The 18,164-nt window shown below is 51.7% G+C and overlaps 6 protein-coding genes across 6 annotated transcripts; 3 read left to right on the forward strand and 3 right to left on the reverse strand.

Moving 5' to 3' along the window:
* Positions 1 to 567: 567 nt before the first annotated feature.
* On the reverse strand, positions 568 to 3,528 carry PG994_000315 (uncharacterized protein; the record flags this gene model as incomplete). Its single annotated transcript, XM_066851724.1, has 10 exons — positions 568 to 614; positions 687 to 1,269; positions 1,390 to 1,435; positions 1,495 to 1,754; positions 1,807 to 1,875; positions 1,932 to 2,526; positions 2,645 to 2,834; positions 2,897 to 3,038; positions 3,107 to 3,155; positions 3,239 to 3,528. 10 exons carry the CDS (start codon positions 3,526 to 3,528, stop codon positions 568 to 570), a joined length of 2,271 nt encoding a protein of 756 aa, XP_066722356.1.
* Positions 3,529 to 4,298: 770 nt separating this feature from the next.
* PG994_000316 (uncharacterized protein) lies at positions 4,299 to 5,076 on the forward strand (the record flags this gene model as incomplete). The annotated part of the gene is made up of 3 exons (XM_066851725.1): positions 4,299 to 4,616; positions 4,760 to 4,859; positions 4,901 to 5,076. 3 exons carry the CDS (start codon positions 4,299 to 4,301, stop codon positions 5,074 to 5,076), a joined length of 594 nt encoding a protein of 197 aa, XP_066722357.1.
* A 1,775-nt stretch (positions 5,077 to 6,851) lies between these two features.
* On the forward strand, positions 6,852 to 8,557 carry PG994_000317 (uncharacterized protein; the record flags this gene model as incomplete). The annotated part of the gene is made up of 2 exons (XM_066851726.1): positions 6,852 to 7,434; positions 7,482 to 8,557. The coding sequence occupies 2 exons, from the start codon at positions 6,852 to 6,854 to the stop codon at positions 8,555 to 8,557; spliced, it is 1,659 nt and encodes a 552-aa protein (XP_066722358.1).
* A 686-nt stretch (positions 8,558 to 9,243) lies between these two features.
* On the forward strand, positions 9,244 to 12,984 carry PG994_000318 (condensin subunit protein; the record flags this gene model as incomplete). The annotated part of the gene is made up of 4 exons (XM_066851727.1): positions 9,244 to 9,311; positions 9,384 to 9,504; positions 9,562 to 12,650; positions 12,720 to 12,984. The coding sequence occupies 4 exons, from the start codon at positions 9,244 to 9,246 to the stop codon at positions 12,982 to 12,984; spliced, it is 3,543 nt and encodes a 1,180-aa protein (XP_066722359.1).
* A 273-nt stretch (positions 12,985 to 13,257) lies between these two features.
* Positions 13,258 to 14,831, reverse strand: PG994_000319 (uncharacterized protein; the record flags this gene model as incomplete). The annotated part of the gene is made up of 5 exons (XM_066851728.1): positions 13,258 to 13,717; positions 13,798 to 13,903; positions 13,987 to 14,127; positions 14,202 to 14,314; positions 14,374 to 14,831. The coding sequence occupies 5 exons, from the start codon at positions 14,829 to 14,831 to the stop codon at positions 13,258 to 13,260; spliced, it is 1,278 nt and encodes a 425-aa protein (XP_066722360.1).
* A 1,125-nt stretch (positions 14,832 to 15,956) lies between these two features.
* Positions 15,957 to 17,806, reverse strand: PG994_000320 (uncharacterized protein; the record flags this gene model as incomplete). The annotated part of the gene is made up of 6 exons (XM_066851729.1): positions 15,957 to 16,016; positions 16,068 to 16,209; positions 16,268 to 16,408; positions 16,521 to 16,878; positions 16,941 to 17,410; positions 17,556 to 17,806. 6 exons carry the CDS (start codon positions 17,804 to 17,806, stop codon positions 15,957 to 15,959), a joined length of 1,422 nt encoding a protein of 473 aa, XP_066722361.1.
* Between the last annotated feature and the right edge of the window lie 358 nt (positions 17,807 to 18,164).

Below are 18,164 nucleotides of genomic sequence, written 5' to 3' on the forward strand. Positions count from 1 at the left end.
CAACCGTAGTTTGTGCTAATATAGATAAAAGGGTCAGTAGTCCTGTCCGAAGATCCCACAGGAGAGCTAAGGGAAGGAGCCACGTTCCCATCGCTTCGCGGGCAGAGTTCATACGGCACAATAGTGCAGATTTCATCGGGCGGTTTGCTGGCTTCCTGACCTACTTTCCAACGCAGTAGATGGCCAATGGACGAAGCGGCAAAAGGCGGACGAGAAGGCACGAAGAAGCCGGCCTTGTGAGTGATCGGACACCCCTCGAGACTCATCACCAAAAGGGTCCTATCTCATAATTCATCTTGAGCCCCCAAACCTAATGAGTGAGGAAAACAACATCTGCATCACAGCATGATACAGAATTTCAACTGGGAAATCATAACCAGGCACTGGGCCATACACTTAGGGAGAAAAGCAGGGGATAACGTTGAAGCCAGGATAAGGGGTTGAAGTCCTAAATCTGTGTAATTGAGATCCACAGCTAGATACATAAACAAACATATATTACACAAATCATCCTTAACTCCAGACCTATACAATACTGTCGGGCTTATATAGAGCACTACGTTCCCCTCATGCATCGAAGTTCACTGACGAATACACCTTGTCTCGAATTTGGTCTAACAATGATTTTGGTCAATATCAAACATTACATATAATAATATCAAGTGAAGGGCTGCATGCTTGCTTACCTCTCATTCCGCCCAAAGCTTCGAAAGCAGTCCCATAGTTCTCAAGCGTCGCTAATATAGAAAGCATGCCCTGTTGGAGGCGCCCCAACAGATCATTGACAAGCACGTCATTGCTGGTGGTACCCTGGGGGTATGTCGCTTGTGTTTTGTCGTAAACCGAGAGGAGCACGTAGGCGCATTGCATAGCGCAGCATGCGAACGATGGCATCGTCCGGGGCGCGATGACATTTGATCTCAGCGCCAAGTAGCAGGGAGGGTCGCATAACTGAGAGGATGGGTTGGGGTAAGGTAAAGAATCAAACGCTTGCGCAATATTCAGGGACGACTTCAGGCAGATCTTGGCTGACTGGTGACTGCTAAAGGGGAATATTAAAGCCAAAGGCGACTGGTATGCTCGTCCTATCTGGCTATGAGCGTTGGAGCTGTTTGACCCTGCCGGTGACGAGCTCGCTGCTGTGTGATGGGACGATGCAGGGGAGCTGGGCGACTGCTTATCGCAGCACGAAGGCCAAAGCATTAGTTCGGGTGTGTTTTTATCTTTCTCCGAGATGGCCTTCAGATCGCAGTGTTTCCCCGAGAATATCTGTTGGTTGCGTATTAGCAAAGGCAGAGGCATATATAAGCGAGCAGCAGCTGCCCAGCGGCCGGGGATCGCGCAAGCCGTCTCTGATAAGTATGCAACGAAAAGGAGCACAGCACTTACTGGAGCATCGAAGAAAGCACAATAGCGATGGACCTTAATGCGCGCACTGTATATAAACTTAGTCCAAGTTGCAAGAATCGCCAAATATGGTGTGACGTGACCAACCTGTTCAACTTGATCCGAGCCATACATCGCAGTGAGTGGGCCACCACGGCCTCGTCATTATTTACTGGCTGTGTCATAGGGCAGTTCAGAACCCACTGTTCACTCTCGGTGACTAAGGGCTTTAGGAATATTTCCAATTCCATCATACGTTGATACGAAGGAGTCATGTCTGCTTCGGTAGCCATTGCCTTATTGAGATCAATGACAAACTCTGTCGCGGCCAATATTGCCTGTTGGGATTTCATGAACCAGTACCATGCCTTCAATGCCATATTAGTAAGGGGTAGGCTTGATTGGCTGAAAGAAACGAACCTGAGGATCTGACTTGAGAGTCGGAGCATGGGCTGTAAAGCTCGGCGTGAATATCGCAAAGCTTGGGTGCTAATATGAAGGCAGTTTAGATAGTGCATCCAGGCTAGCGAAACTGATTCCCTTACCGAGTTGCTAACGATGCAGCTTTGGCAGTAGCAAATATAGGTCATCCACCACACCCGCCGCCTGCATTCCGAGTAGGCGTCCTCAACGTCGCCCTGGAGGTGAAGAGAAAGGTCCATAGCAAGCATCATGGCTGTACTGGCACGGTTCTTCGTTTTCTTCAAGTTTCCTCTTTGGGCATACTCGTAGACGCTTAGTATGTTGAGAGCAATGATGCTCTCAAGATCTATAGGAACATCTGGGCAAAAGGCGGGTCGACGAGGCACATCATCAGGCTCCTCGAGGGCTTTGCGGGGTTCGACAGAGGATTCTGGTCTTTCGGAATCCAATTCTATGCTCTCAATAGCTGCCTGTGCGACAAACTGGGCATACTTCCGGCGGAAGACCACCGAGTCTTCTGCGAGGGAGTTGCGGTCCTGGGGGCAGGGGATGAGGGCTAGCAAGGCCGAAATAGCCAGACCAAGTGGCGACGAAGACTCATCTATATCATTCGGTCTATTCTGGAAAAATGGTGTTGGCTCATCAGGCCCTGGTGGACAATGTGGCGCTGGTAGTATAGGGAAGAAAGGATGTATCCATATATAGTAGGCATTGAGACTGTCGGCCGGGTTAGTCGTGGGAACTATCATGGAACCAGCAACATGCCCCCTTTCTCCCAGGGACCTGGGGTTGGTGATGGGAAATCACGGAAAGGGGGCAGGATAGGTCTACTCACACGTCTGCATCCGAGTCATAGACCCTGACCATAGGGTCATTTGTCTCACCCTCGGTGGGTGAGGTATTGGCTTGAGAACCATCAGAGTGGCTGTTCATGAACAAGCTATCGAAGAGGACGCCACTATTGTCGAGTGCATCCCCCAGGTTCTTCAACCCAGCTCCGGGGTCAATGTAATTTTCTATCGAGACTATTCCTCTAATTAGTTTCTCGTAGCATCGGGAAAGCACCGTAGCGATTGAGGTTTCATACGGCTGATGCCATCCCCTTTATGCTCTCTGGGAGCCAGGTTGTCAGGCTCCTGACTGGTCTCGGGCGGCTGCGTCTTCTTGCGAAAACGTGGCCCACCTCGTCTGCTGGGCTTGTAGATGCATTGACGTTCTTTGGCAACACACTGCGCACTTCAGTCTCAGTCACGACGCTGCGGCCCGCGGGCTCTCTGGGGACGCGTTTCCCACTTACACTGGCGCACGAAGGGCGCTCGCCGTTACATCTTGTCCGGGAACCTCGACTACGGCCAAACAATCAGCATCGCGATTGACAACATGTACACATAGACACAATACAATAGTGCGCAGGTTGGTTCAGCCTTACCAAGCTAAGCAGGCGACTTTGACGGGTGGGACGGCGAATTTCCTCCTCGGCTGCGGCGCCGATTGGGGAGCAGTGTCGACCTCAGCCATTTCCGGTAGTCCCGCAGTTTGCCGGGACAGACGGACAGAAGCCCCGGGAAGCTGGGGGTGTTCTAACGGGTCGTGGGCGGCGGGAATCCTGGCAGAGGACAAGTGGGGACAATTGGCATGGCGTGCGCCGGTGATGGAAATAAATGTGGTAGAGGGTAGGACAGCCCAGTCGCCGAGGGTATGGATTTGAGGAGTCGACATGAGAGAATTGGATTAGCAGATAATATGGGGGTGTTTCGAGTATCGAAAGTGGGGTAGCAGAAGAAGCAAAGAACCCCTCGAATACCATCAATCATTCATCAATCTGTCTGCATGCTCAGGCGCCTGAGCAGTAGCCTGACTTCCTGAGCAGTGAGGAGGTCCATTTCCAGGCAGTCACCATCCATCGGCAGGACTTGGCACCCGGCTTTAACTGGATTCTGGATTATACAGTGCTATATACTGAGTAGTACTAGGTTAGTAGAGTAAGCTCGATGAATTGGAGCTGGCGGCGGGAACAGGTAGCAGTCATTAGTAGTGCCTGCAAAGTGGGCTGTTACAACAAGTACATGTGGATTGGTAAGACGCCTAAGGTAACTATGAGTCTGGTAAGTACCTAGTAAATGCAAATAAATCTATGAGGTCTGCCCACTGAGTGCTGTATTTCAAGGATGATGTCAATTTAGAGCTCTATTGAGCTGGCCAGCATCATCCATGACACAACGCCAACCCATTTCACACAACAGCTGTAGCAAACTTATTGTGTTGATTTGAGTTTGTTTTCATCTTCTCGGTCCAGACCTGAATGGCTGAAAAGGGTCAACAGGTCCGAAACAACAAAACCCGACAACAAACAAAGTCGCTGATTATTTACTGTTTACCAAATGAGAAGCTGGAGGTATAGACTGGCAGACGACCTGCTGTACAATTGTTGCTAGAGGGTATAGGATGAATATAATATTAATAACATGAAGCCAGTTCACAATAACTAGATGAACCCATATGGTCTCCGCGTCTCTCGTCTCGTCATAGCAGCGTCGGGCTTGGACGGCTTTCGTAAATGGCTGGCTCTGCCGGCAAATTCTCTGAACCTGCGGCTCGGGTTCTTCTGCGGCACTGGCGGTGTCGAGTCAGTGTTGCTCATGTTGGCATATGTGCCGATGATCTCGGACAGCACCGATATCCCCGTCAACCGACCCTTTACCGGACGTCTCTGGTTGACGGGCGGTTCGGGCACTAGCAAAGCGCCTCTGACCTCCCTCACGCCGGGTGCTTCTGGCACAACCCTTTCTTCCGGTATCCTGGCCGTAGTAGGGCTTCTCAGGCTGGCTATCTGAGACCCTGCCCTTGATGGCAGGCGATCTTCCGTCAATTGCCGGTGAAGCTTCGGGGCCGAAAAGATCATGCTTTCTGTCGGAAGGCGTCCGCCAGAAGGTTGAAAACTATCGTCCAGGTTAGATACCACACTGTCCCTGTTGACCTGCAGGTTTCGTTTAGCACGCACATTAGCAATCGCAAATCCGGAGGGTGGCAACTCACTTTTTTGTTCGATGGTAAGCCATAATAGTGAGGATACCGTTTCCTCATATAGTAGGGAATGCCGTGAAGTCCCAAGACGATAGCACCGACCAGGGCACTGGCTGCCGAGGCCCACGATGCCAGACTCATGGTGGTGCCAAGCTGGTTATCGAAATTGGCAAACCTTCCAACGAGGTAGAGGACCAGCCAGGCCACCATGACACTGGCATCTACGCCCACGATCCACCATGACCAGACATGCCTCAGAAAGATAGCCACCACCATCCAGAACAGCGAGAGACCCGAGACGGCCACCACCGATATATCGAAAGGGCGTAGCGTCTTGATCATGAGGATTGGTATCGCAACGTGCACGGCGCAGGCTATACCGACGGGAAGGACCTGGAAGGCTCGGAAGATGGCCACGATGATGTCGCCATTGCTCCCAAGCGACCCGGGCTTGGGAGCAGGAGGGGGTTCCTTGACCTTGGCGAGCTTATCTGGAAGTTTGAGCTTATCTGGAAGTTTGAGCTTGCCTTTGGCTGCTAAGAACTTGGTATACTCTGGGTTCCCGAGATCAGAAGACGTGGTGGACCAATGGCTCTGCTCACTTTTAAGGAGTGTGATGGGAGACGACGACATACTCAACGACGAGACGTCACAGTTAGAAGAAGAGCAGTATCCTGACCGCTGGCCGCGACCAATCCATAAGGTCTAACGGACTGAATGAATGAAAGTCGTTCATCTCCAGAAATATCTCGAAGTCCCTACCGCGGCTGGGCGTGGGCAGTGCTGGTTTTTTAGCTTTTCTACGACTTACAAGATCGGCCCTGATCCGAGCTGTCAAGACAGAGTTTGGTAAGGGTGCGCTGTCCAAGATTATGCGAGAGTCGCACTATAGTATAGTTTATTAACATATGGCTACTAATCAAATGACAGGATGTTATATCAGTGGTCGTATGCGGTTTCAGGCGTAATATGCAAGCGCGCGCCGCTACTATCGGTCAGGTGTAGGCCCCACCTGCATGAAGCAGCGGACCAACAGCCGTGGCGGTGATGCCGGCTCTGCGTGCCCTGAGTGGTAGCACGCCTCGTAAAACTTACCAAATAACCCCCCCGACAAGCTTCGAGGCTATGTTCGATCCTGCTTCTGCCTGCCGACCAGCGTACCCAGCTCGGCGAATAGAAGCCAGCAGGTGGAAGTGGCGAGATGTGACGGGAAGTGGGTTTGCAACTTGTGATAAACAGACGAGCTTGGTTGGAACAGTAAGACGCGTATTATGATGGGTCGGCTGTCGGGTAGGTTTCTTGCATTTTGCATCTGCACATGGAACTTACCGAAGCATGTCCCAAAAGATGTTGATCACCGGAACACTAATATCTGCGATGCGATGCGCCGATGCTACTATATCAGACGAACGAGCACGGCAGAACAGTACTTAAATATGTAGGACAGCAGACGATACGACATATATCTTGATGGTTAACCATTTCTGGTGTCATCGGAGCTTTCTCCAAGGCCTGTTCCGGTTTCAGTCGTTTTGTCGCTTAGGCCAGCCAGCCCCCCCCCACGCGATCAAACCGATCCAATCCCCCACGAGGCGGCACTCGTGGCACTAAGCATGATTCAGGTGCACCGTCCACATAAGCCGTCCGAGTAATGGTTTATGTATCAGGGAGGTTATCGGGACTTATTAGGTTATCTGGGTTTATCGGCTTCTGGCCTCGGGTAACAATAGAGCCTTTTGTCGGTTTTTGTCGGTATTGACCCTGGACTTCTTCGGATGATTGGCCTTGTTCTTGTTTTTAATTTTTGGCCTCTGACGCCATTGCTCCCAGTAGATTGGCACCGCTAATTTGCTTTGACAGGCCTCAAGTCATCTGATCGCAGAATTGCCCATGATAGCCAAGCGCTGAATAAACCTTTGAACTCGTCGCATCCTTTGCATTTTCTTAGTTGGTTATGTTCTTGGATATCGCATTCACTCCTTATTTCTCCCGGTATCAGAGGCTAGCTCATGAAGAAAATGCCCCTCCGAATATCTTCAACCCCTCCTGCCCGGCTCCTATCAACCAGATCTGTCGCACGAATAGCAGCGAGCCGGTCGCTATGTTTTCAATGTCTGGAGAGGGCTGGTAATCGGCCGCTATCTGCTCTGACTTTGTCAACCGCCAATTTGCGGGGGTGTACGCCACATCCGGCCATTGTGCGGCCTCCTGGCCTCCGGCGACTTGCGACGGTAGCGGATGTCCCAGCAGAGAAGCGTGTGTCCAAGCGCAGAGTTCATCGCAAAAGTACAGGGAAGCTAATATCCCCAACAGCTACGGCGCCTGAAAGCCACGGCCCGATACAGGAGTACGATCGACGTGTCGCGGAAGGTCGACTGCGCGAAGATGAACACCAGCGCGGCATCATCCAAAGCCTACAGCACTTACACGACGACCTTGTCAACTACCGAGCGCGGCCCGTTGTTCATCCCACCCTCGAGTCACTGAAACCTCAAAAGTTCTTGTTCGGGTGGTTTGGTGGGAAGCAGAGCAGCAAAAGCCCGCTACAAGAGATACCGGCGGATTTACCGCGCGGGCTTTATCTATATGGCGATGTTGGAAGTGGAAAGACTATGTTGATGGACCTCTACTACGACACACTGCCCAAGTCTGTTCAGTCGAAGACAAGGTACATTTCCATAACTTCATGCAGGATGTCCACAAGCGGCTTCACAAAATGAAGATGGAGCATGGCAACGATATCGACGCCGTGCCGTTCATCGCAGCCGATATTGCAGAGGCAGCAAACGTGCTCTGCTTTGATGAGTTCCAATGTACCGACGTCGCCGATGCTATGATTTTGCGTAGGTTGCTCGAGGCGCTCATGTCGCATGGGGTAGTGTTAGTGACAACGTCCAACCGGCATCCCGATGAGCTATACAAGAACGGCATCCAACGTGAATCATTCATCCCGGCCATCAACCTGCTCAAGACTCGCTTGCATGTCATCAATTTAGATTCGCCGACAGACTACCGAAAGATCCCGCGGCCGCCGTCTGGTGTTTACCACTGCACTCTGGACAGCCATGCTGCTTCGCATGCCGAAAAGTGGTTCCGTTTTCTCGGCGACCGGGACTCGCCTGAGGCTCACTCTGAAGTGCAGAAAGTCTGGGGCCGAGAGATCTATGTTCCACGCGTCAGCGGGCGTTGCGCTTGGTTCACCTTTGATGAGCTGATTAGGAAGGCGACTGGTGCTGCCGACTACATCGAGCTCATGCGCAGCTACGATGCGTTCGTGGTGACCGAGGTGCCGGGCATGACTTTCCGGGAACGTGATCTTGCCCGCCGCTTCATCACGTTCATCGACGCAGTTTACGAGTCCCATGCCAAGCTCGTCTTGACGACCGCAGTGCCGCTGACAGAGCTGTTCATCTCCGCCCAAGAGATGAAGGAATCGATGAAGAAAGACGGCAAAGAGCCGGCAGAAGACGAGGGTAGCGACTCCATGGACGCCATGCACCACATGCTGGAGGACTTGGACAGCAACATCGATCAGCTGAAAAGCTCCAGCCTGTTTTCTGGCGACGAGGAGCGGTTTGCTTTTGCCAGAGCCCTGTCTAGGCTGAGCGAGATGGGAAGCAAAGAATGGGTTGAACGGGGCATGGGCTTGGAGCATCTCGGTGGAAAGAAAGAGAAGGACGACTGGGCCAAGGTTCGCAGCCACCAGATGGAAGACAGCATGTAACGGAGTCTTTTAAGCGTCTCTTTACATTTGCATTTTTAGGGAGCATCGCCATGGCGTTAAGGATACCAAGCAGCCTTATCGATTATCTGTCATTACTTCGAGCTTGGCTCTCCCCGTAGACTGGCATGGCTGTCATCAGGTGCATCGGTGCCTTGAGACCACAACAGCCAAGGTCTGAGGGCTGTCCATGGTCTGAACCCAAATACCCTAGGTAGAATTCGAAGATAAGTAGACAAACAGCTACAACGAGCTAAATGGTCAAACTCCATGACAGCTACTGCGGCGCCCATTTTCCACCGCAGTAAACGACAAAGACGTACGTGCACCTAAGACGAGCAGTCCTCATAAGTGTGTACTATGTAGCCTACCTAGTCTAGGAAATAGACAGAGGGATAAGAATCAGATACCCTGAAAACCATCACTAAAGTAAGGCGCCAGTGCATTGAATTTCAGTACATTCGGACTGATTACATAATACATGGCAATTGGTAAGGCGAACAGTACAGCAGCCGGATGACCACACTAGTCCTGATTGGGCTGTTGAATCAACAAAACACGATTTGTTTGGAGGGGAAAAGTCGCGACCCGTTAATGGGAAATAGAATGGGGAAGAAGAACATGACCAAGAGATCAACAATCAACAGCAACACAGCCCAGAGTGTCATTGCGAAGCACACAAGACCACGATGAGGGTGACAGAGGTAATTATAGACGGCTTCAAGTCGTATGCAGTGAGGACGGTCATTTCAGGATGGTGAGTGCATTTCCCCTCTTTGCGACAGCCCATGAACTGCTGGTTGTTACATTACTGACTGCGATCGCACAGGGACGAGTCCTTCAACTCCATTACCGGTCTGAACGGTAGTGGAAAGTCCAACATTCTAGATGCCATATGCTTCGTTCTCGGCATCACGAACATGACGACGGTGCGAGCGCAGAATTTACAGGTACGGAAATCATAAGGAACGATCCCATATCGGAGTATGCTGCTGATTCTGCTCCAGGATCTCATTTACAAGCGAGGCCAAGCCGGCGTGACGAAAGCAAGTGTTACGATAGTCTTTGACAACAGGGACAAGAACAAGTCCCCTATCGGCTTCGAAGAGTATGCGACAATCAGTGTGACGAGGCAAATCGTCCTTGGCGGCACCTCCAAATACCTCATCAACGGCCACCGAGCGCAACAGCAAACGGTGCAAAACCTGTTCCAGTCGGTCCAGCTCAACATCAACAACCCCAACTTCCTTATTATGCAGGGTCGTATCACAAAAGTGCTGAACATGAAGGCGGTGGAAATCCTCGCAATGATCGAGGAAGCGGCCGGCACACGCATGTTCGAAGACCGTAGGGACAAGGCACTGAAGACCATGTCGAAGAAGGATATGAAGCTGCAAGAGATCACCGAACTCCTGCGCGACGAGATCGAGCCGAAACTCGAAAAGTTAAGAACGGAGAAACGCGCCTTCCTGGATTTCCAACAGACGCAAAACGATCTCGAAAGGTTGACCCGAGTGGTAGTGGCACACGACTACGTCAAGTATCAGGAGAAGCTCGAACAGTCAGGGGCAGACCTTGGGAACAAGAAGCAACGGCAAAAGGACCTCGAGGACTCGGCGGCTCGACTCAAGAGCGAAATATCGCATCTTGAAGAGGATGTGAAGAGGGTGAAATCGCAAAGAGACAAAGAGCTAAGGAAGGGTGGCAAGGCTCAGGCTCTCGAGGAGGAGGTAAAGAAGCACTGCAACGAGCTGGTACGACTTGCGACTGTCATGGAACTGAAGAACTCGAGCAAGACCGAGGAGGAGGAGCGGAAAACCTCGGTTCAGAAGAACGTTGCTGAGCTTGAAGCGCTGCTCAAAGAGAAGACAGAAGCTTTTGAGGAAACCAAGGCGAAACACGACACGGCCAAGGAAGAGAGCGTGAGGCAGAGCCAGGACGCCGAGTCCAAGGAAGAGCTTCTCCAGACACTTCAGACCGGTGTTGCTTCCAAGGAAGGCCAGGAAAGCGGCTACCAGGGCCAACTCCAGGACGCCAGGAACCGGGCCGCCAATGCAGCAACAGAACAAGAACAAGCGAAGTTAAAGATAACACATCTCGAGAAGCGCATCAAGGAGGAAGAGCCGCGCGCCAAGAAAGCCAAAGAGCAGAACGCTGGCTTGCTGAAGGATATCGAGGGCTTGAAAGCACAGTCGCAGAAGCTCGAGGCCCATCTGGCCAAGCTTGGTTTCCAGCCTGGGCAAGAAGAGGAGATGTACAAGGATGAATCAGCCTTACAGCAGTCCATTCGCAACCTACGGCAAGAAGCCGATGCCCTCAAGCGCAAAGTGGCCAATTTCGATTTCAATTACACGAATCCCACGCCGGACTTCGACCGTTCCAAGGTGAAAGGCCTTGTCGCACAACTCTTCACCCTCGACAAAGAGCATACCCGAGCTGGAACCGCCCTGGAGATTTGCGCTGGTGGTCGCCTGTACAACGTGGTTGTCGACAATGAAGTTACCGGTACGCAACTGCTGCAAGGCGGCAAGCTTCGAAAGCGAGTGACCATCATCCCCTTGAACAAAATCAACTCTTTCAAGGCTTCGGTGCAGACCATTGCTACAGCACAAAAAATTGCTCCGGGCAAGGTGGATCTGGCTCTTGAGCTCGTCGGATACGACGAGGAGGTTTCTGCAGCCATGGGATTCGTCTTTGGCAACACTCTGATCTGCGAGGACGCCGAGACGGCGAAACGAGTCACATTCGATCCCAATGTTCGCATGAGAAGCATTACGCTGGACGGCGACTCGTACGACCCATCTGGAACCCTCTCCGGTGGAAGTGCGCCTAACTCCAGTGGTGTCCTCATCACTCTGCAGAAGCTCAATGACCTCACTCGCCAGCTAGGCGAAGCCCAGGCATCTCTAGCTCAGCTACAGGGCCGCATTTCAAAGGAGAAGTCCAAGCTTGACCAGGCACGCAAGATCAAGCAGGACCTCGACCTGAAGTCCCACGAGATCAAGCTTGCGGAGGAGCAGATCAGTGGCAACTCTTCGTCGTCCATCATCCAAGAAGTTGAGAACATGAAGGAGAACATTGTTCAACTGAAAGCAGCTAGTGAGACTGCTAAAAAACGACAAGCCGAGGCCAGCGCCGATGTGAAACGGATTGAGAAGGATATGAAGGATTTCGAGAACAATAAGGACTCCAAACTCGTTGAGCTACAGGCTTCTCTTGATGAGCTGCGGGCTACGCTGTCTAAGAACTCATCGGCCCTCAAGACACTACAGAAGGAGGTGCAAAATGCACAGCTAGATGCAGAACAAGTCTCGGGCGATCTTACGGCAGCGCGGGAACAGCTCCAGGAGGTTGAGCTCGCCATTAAGTCTCAGCAACAGGAGATCGAGGAACTCGTCAAGAAACAATCAACGCTCCAAGAAACTCACGACGAGGTCCAGGCCGCGTTGGACGATGAACGCGCGAAACTCACTCTCTTCGATGACGAGCTCCGTTCATTGGAGGAAGCCATGAGGTCCAAGAACAGCCGTGTCGCCGAGGAAGGCCTGGAAATGCAGAAGCTTGGCCACACCGTCGAGAAGTTCCACAAGGAGCAGCAAAACGCCGTCCAAGCCGTGGCGCATATGGAGAAGGAGCACGATTGGATTGCCGACGAGAAGGACAACTTCGGACGCACGGGTACCCCGTATGACTTCAAGGGCCAGAATATTGCCGAGTGCAAGGCTACGCTCAAGACCTTGACAGATCGTTTCCAGGGCATGAAGAAGAAGATCAACCTTAAGGTCATGAACATGATCGACAGCGTCGAGAAGAAGGAGGTCTCCCTCAAGCACATGATGAAAACGGTTATCCGGGACAAGCGGAAGATCGAGGAGACTATCATCAGTCTCGACGACTACAAGAAGAAGGCTCTCCTGGAAACTTGGGAGAAGGTCAACGGAGATTTTGGAAACATCTTCTCCGAGCTGCTGCCCGGAGGCAGTTTCGCCAAGCTCGACCCGCCCGAAGGCAAGACGATCAACGAAGGTCTCGAGGTCAAGGTTTGTCTTGGTAAGGTGTGGAAGCAGAGTCTGACGGAATTGAGTGGTGGTCAAAGGTATGTTATCCCCAACTCTCTTGACAGACCAGGTCACAGGATGTAGATATGGCTAACACGTACACGCAGATCCCTCGTTGCTCTATCCCTCATCATGGCCCTGCTACAGTTTAAGCCCGCTCCCATGTACATTCTGGACGAAGTGGATGCTGCGCTGGATCTGTCGCACACGCAGAATATCGGCCGCCTGATCAAGACGCGCTTCAAGGGCTCTCAGTTCATCGTCGTCAGTTTGAAAGACGGCATGTTCCAGAACGCCAACCGCATCTTCCGCACTCGCTTCTCCGAGGGTACCAGTATGGTGCAGGCGCTTACGGCTGCCGACTTCAAGTAGTCTGTCTGTTTTTGCACGTTGAGACTTGGGCATTTTCTTTGGAACCAGGCTTATGAACCTGGTCAGGTTACGGCTGTGACGATTGAACGAGTATATGATGATTGGCAGGTAGTTGACAGGATTTTTGAAGAATTATGTATTCATGCAAGGCTATATATTCATGTCTGGATGCCTTTAAGGGGCTTTCACGATGGATCTCTATTACAGGCTCCCAATGCAAATTAATGAACCACCCTCCAGTAATTTGCTTTGTTAGTTTGTTTTATTGTATGGTTATATGAGTTGATTGTGGTCTTCGTAGGACAGGTCCGGGATGGATATATCCTCGGATTCGATGACATCAGCGTCGGCGAAAAGCTCTTGTACTTCCTTGAGGATATGCTCGTCGTCTTCTTCGCCCTCGTTGAAGTTTTTCTTGCCCTTGTACCAGTCTGCGCCCCTGCGCATCCCTTCTTCGACCCTGTCCGCCAGCTGACGGAAGGTCCACCCTTGGACGTGTAGCTCCCGCTGCGGCACACCCAGAGGAGCTCCCTCAGGAGAGGATCGAGGGTCTTTCTCGCCCCGCGCCGGGCGGCATTGGCAAGGTTTCGCAGGTTCTGAGATGTCTTTGGTCAGTATATCATCAAAAGTAGGACTAGAGAGTCCTTTTCCTGAAAAAGCAGGCAAGAAAGTACTCACACTATAGATAAGTTCTTCTTCGATTCTCTGAACCACCTCGATCCAACTTTCGTCTCTACGGGCAGTTAAGTCAGTTTCTTTGTCAGGGCATAAATGGAAGTTCGAGAGGCGACAGAGGCGGCGATGTGGACTTACGTCGATGTATCCACTCGGCACATTATGCCCAAGTCGATCATCTTGAGAATTGGGGTCAAGCTGTTCTCTGGCTCGGCCGAGAGCTCATGGAAAGCTCCAAACATCACTGTTGGGCCGGTTAACAGCTCCGAAAGAAACGGATTGGGCTCAGGGCACCCATAGAAATGGCAGTCTTCAAAAAGAACTCACGGTTGTTTGGGTGATTGTAGATATCCTTGTTCAGCACGACCGATTCGGGATGCCCGGCCCCGTCAGCTGGCCATTCTTCAAGCCGAACCGGCCCTTTGTCGAGGCCGTTCTGGTACAGCATGGCGGCGGCGATTCGAATGACTACAACGCATAGGAGTGAACAACCACGGACCACGTATTTTCAAAAAAGAATCAGGCTTGACGTCTGGACTTACAGCACCCAAATACCTTCCAGATGAACCGGTTCGGCACTGGCTTCTTTCGCGCCTCAATGCACTCGATGAGCCGTAGGAACGTGCCGCCCTCGAGAATGTCGAAGAGGATCCAGCTTGATACGCCGTACAGAGGACTTTCGTCATGGAAGTCATGGTAGGCGAGCAGGTGTACCATGTGCGCCGCTGACGACCAGAGCTGGAGGAACTACTACTTGTAATATCAGTAGTAGCAGAACTTTGTCCTCGCCATCGCAGCCCGTGCACACTGCCGAAGTAGCCCGAGCTGATATGGCCTTCGTACTCGTACCGTCCATTGCTGCGGCTGCCGAGGAAGTAGTCCTTGATGGCCTGGAGCTCATTGGTCGGCGGCGGCGGAAGTTCGATGTTGAGGTCGTTCGCGTTCGCGGGGCCCCTCCAGGCCCTTCTCCCGTTCTGAAACGGCAGGATAGCCTCTAAGGAGTCACCTGACGTGAGGAACGCCGAAGTGGCAGTGTCGTAGTCGGTGTCCGTCATGGGCTCGTCCCACGACCATTCCGGGATGTTGCTGTTGGCGTTGCTATCTTCATTGTCTCCTGGCGTGTTAGGTTGCTCGTCGATCCACATGTACGAGCCAGCATTGTCGCTCGACATGGCGCCAGTGTATGGCCCTATGGGCACGGTTTACCTGGGACAAGTAAATGGACTTGGGTGTATAGAAGCACTGCCCGAAAAGCCACATGTGGGTTTAACAAATGGAGAACAATGTGCAACGATGAATAGATTTATATATGCTTCATTGCACTTTGAGAACAAACTTGCTTTGTATCAGCGATTGTTGTGAATGGAATATGCTCAGGGGTAAATAAGCCAAGGAAGCCAATCACAGCTTCAGCACGGAAAAACAACTTTTTAAGACATGTTTCGTTGCACATTCGAATGCGAAATGCACACACATGAATCACGAATATTTCTTAGTCACTAAACTATTTAGTCGGATTTCTTTGCTTGTTGAACCCTTAGTTTAGACAGAGAGCATGTCATGAGCTGTTGAGTGAAGAAGATGGACGAATTAATACACAAGCTACCCCTATGCGACATCACGTGGTGGGGATGGACCCCTTGCAGCTCATTTTCCAAGAGACATACGCCTGAGTGGCTAGCATGTAAGCCAAGGAAGATAACAAGAATACAGATAGCCTCTTATATTACAAAGTGGTGCTGAAGGTTGGCGTTTCGATAGCGCCACCAAGAACCTCAACATGATGACAAACAAGCCTGATAGATTATAGGAATGAATTCATAACGGATAAAGCCATAATGGCGTAGAGCCAGCAGTGACTCAACCAGCCTGGGAGGGGATCTCATTGATGCTACTGTGACTTGGACTACCCAGCTGTTGAGCAGAAGAGAAGCCACAATCTTGCAGATGAGGCATAACTCAAATCTGTGTGCTTACATCATACACTGCTACAATCACGCGAATACGAGCGGGGATGAGAATTTACCAGGGTGAGGCTGCAAAAGCTCTCTATTGATTCAAGCCCCAGTTGCTCGAAAAATGAAGCCTAGCCTTATGTTGTAGGTGGGAAAACGCCTTGCCAGCCGATACCGAGCAGTCTGGCGTCCGTGAAAACAACGCGTCCAGTGCCTAATGATGCCGTGTTCCCTGGCTCTGCATACGCCGATAGCAAAACGTCAGATCCTTCGTTGGTCGAGACTCCTCATGCGGAGCATAGCATACAAAACCCCCCATGTGTGCAACAAACCTGGCCTATTTTATGCTGCAGCGGCCCCGTTGGCCGTGTCCAGGTCTGCATAGTACAAAACCAGTTCTCGCTATGCCGTGTTAGCTAACATGCCGTATTCAAGGGTTGCGCCAGAACTTACCCTAGTCTTTTGCCAGGTCGCTGTGTCCCAGATGATGTAGTAGCCCTGCTCGTGTTGATGGCTTAGAAGACGCGGTGTCATAATCTCATCCTTCGTCAACCACAGCTGGTGCTTCTTGTGCCATCTCCAGTTCCGGTTATTCCTCGAGGACAGTTAGCACATGGCATTACACACGGGCATTTGCGATCACTAATACTTACAGCTCCATGGCTGCTTGGTGCTGCTTGACGTCACCAGGACAGCTGTAGAAGATCCACATCAAAGTTTCCTCGTTGAAGCTGGATATTTTGTTATCCAGAGGCTGCACGTTGCTGACACTGTAGCATTCGGGAAGACGGAAACTCGGAATCACAGGCCGGGGGTGTGTCATTAACCACGGACACCTGCTGCGTAGTGATGAGTCTAGAGGACTTGTTAATTACGGCTTCATCATCAGGCGGAGGTGTAACTCACTCGGTAGACTGCAGGTTCAAGCCAAACTGTGCCGGATCAATACCTGTTATAGCAGCTTGGTAATCCGGGTAGTTGTTCATCAGAGTTCGCAGGCCCTTGATACCCCACTTATCTATGGGTGCCATACCAGCCAGAGGATCGTTCACTGAGGCAGACTGGGTGTCATTCGCGTCCTTTGCCTTGGCTCCCAGAGGTACATTGTTGCCGATAGCACCGAGTGGATTTCGGCTTTCTGAAGACTGAGCTGCAGCTTCTTGTGAAGACGACTGGGATGCTAGGCTATCGTCTCGAAAGCCCGGAGGTTTTTGGCGTTGCTCTTCACCAATAGCACCCCGTGAATCTTGGGGTCGTCCAGAACCTGGTGAATATGGGTTTAGCTGATGTGAATTCGACAAGTGCAGAAGATATTGCACGTCTTACCGGGAGCACTCGATACGTCGGGCGACCTAACCTGGCCTGATCGGGAATTCTCAGAGAGAGCATTCAGCAAGCCATTGCCGGCTCTGCTGCCTTGCATCCCAGGGGCAGGACTTGTGGTGGCGCCAAAGCCTAGCGTTGACATCAGGTTGGAGCCGCGTTCCTGGCCGATATCACCGTTGCCGTTTCTGAAGCCGCTGTTGTTATTGTTGTTCAAAGGAGGGAAATCGTCGATACTGCTAGGCTGAGGCTGGGATGGCTGGCCTACGCTGCCTTGAGAACCACCAAATCGGAAGGATCCCTGGTTGGAACCGAGTCGTGAAGAGGAGAATATATCTTCTTGTCCTTGCTGAGACAAGGGAGTACCTTGGTTCCGCTGTATGGGAGGCATGTTCCTGCTACCAGCCGACGACCATAAAGATGATTGGCTTGTTGAAGGGAGTTGCGCGTTGTTCGACAATGACGGGAATTCCCTGGGACGGAGGTTAGTATGGATTAAAATGAAGACAAGCAGGCACCATGGTGTGTGGAGATGAGATGAGGGGTTTGTGAATGGGATAACCAGACAGGCCAACGTGCAAACGCGATGGATGGAATGGGCTCCTCAGCTTTGAGTACCGTTTGTCGAAGTTGGAAGCGTGCAGGCTAAGGCTTCCTGCAAGTGAAGAGCGAGCAGGGCTGTTAGGCTTGTGTGCATCGTTCTCGTCTTGCTTGTCCTGCGCATCATCCTCGCTTTGTTTGACCTGCGGCTCGCCCTGCGGCTCGTCCGCCGGCGTGTCCTGTGGGCCATCCTGTTGCTCCAGCCCCGTCTTCTTTTGCTGCCGCTTCGCAGCACGCTTCTGCTTCTTGGAGAGCACGCCAGTAGCCATGATGAAACGATGCAATGTGATATTGCCCAAAAAACTCCAGCGACCAAAACAGAATGTAACGATATTGAGAATACACATGCAAAAGCAGGTAGAGCACGTAGGAAGCTGGCAGGGAGGATATGATTTTTGTGTTGGGTGTTACTGGGGAAGGAAGCTCGAGTAGCAATTGTTGCATGGCGTAAGAGCCCCCCAAAACACCGAGCTTTGTCGGAAACAATGGAAAGGAAGGCACCTACGATAAGTCCAGTGGTGTAGCTGGTGACGAGCCGCTAAGGCTTTGTGCAAAACTGATGTTCCCGCCTAATTGTCTTGACGAGTTCTGAAGTCCTGCGCCGCTCATTGGCATCCCAGCGCCGAA

This window comes from Apiospora phragmitis, assembly GCF_038363925.1.
Source record: "Apiospora phragmitis strain CBS 135458 chromosome Unknown utg000001l:1.0-2902119.0:1.0-2906034.0, whole genome shotgun sequence".
NCBI classification, from domain to species: Eukaryota; Fungi; Ascomycota; class Sordariomycetes; order Amphisphaeriales; family Apiosporaceae; genus Apiospora; species Apiospora phragmitis.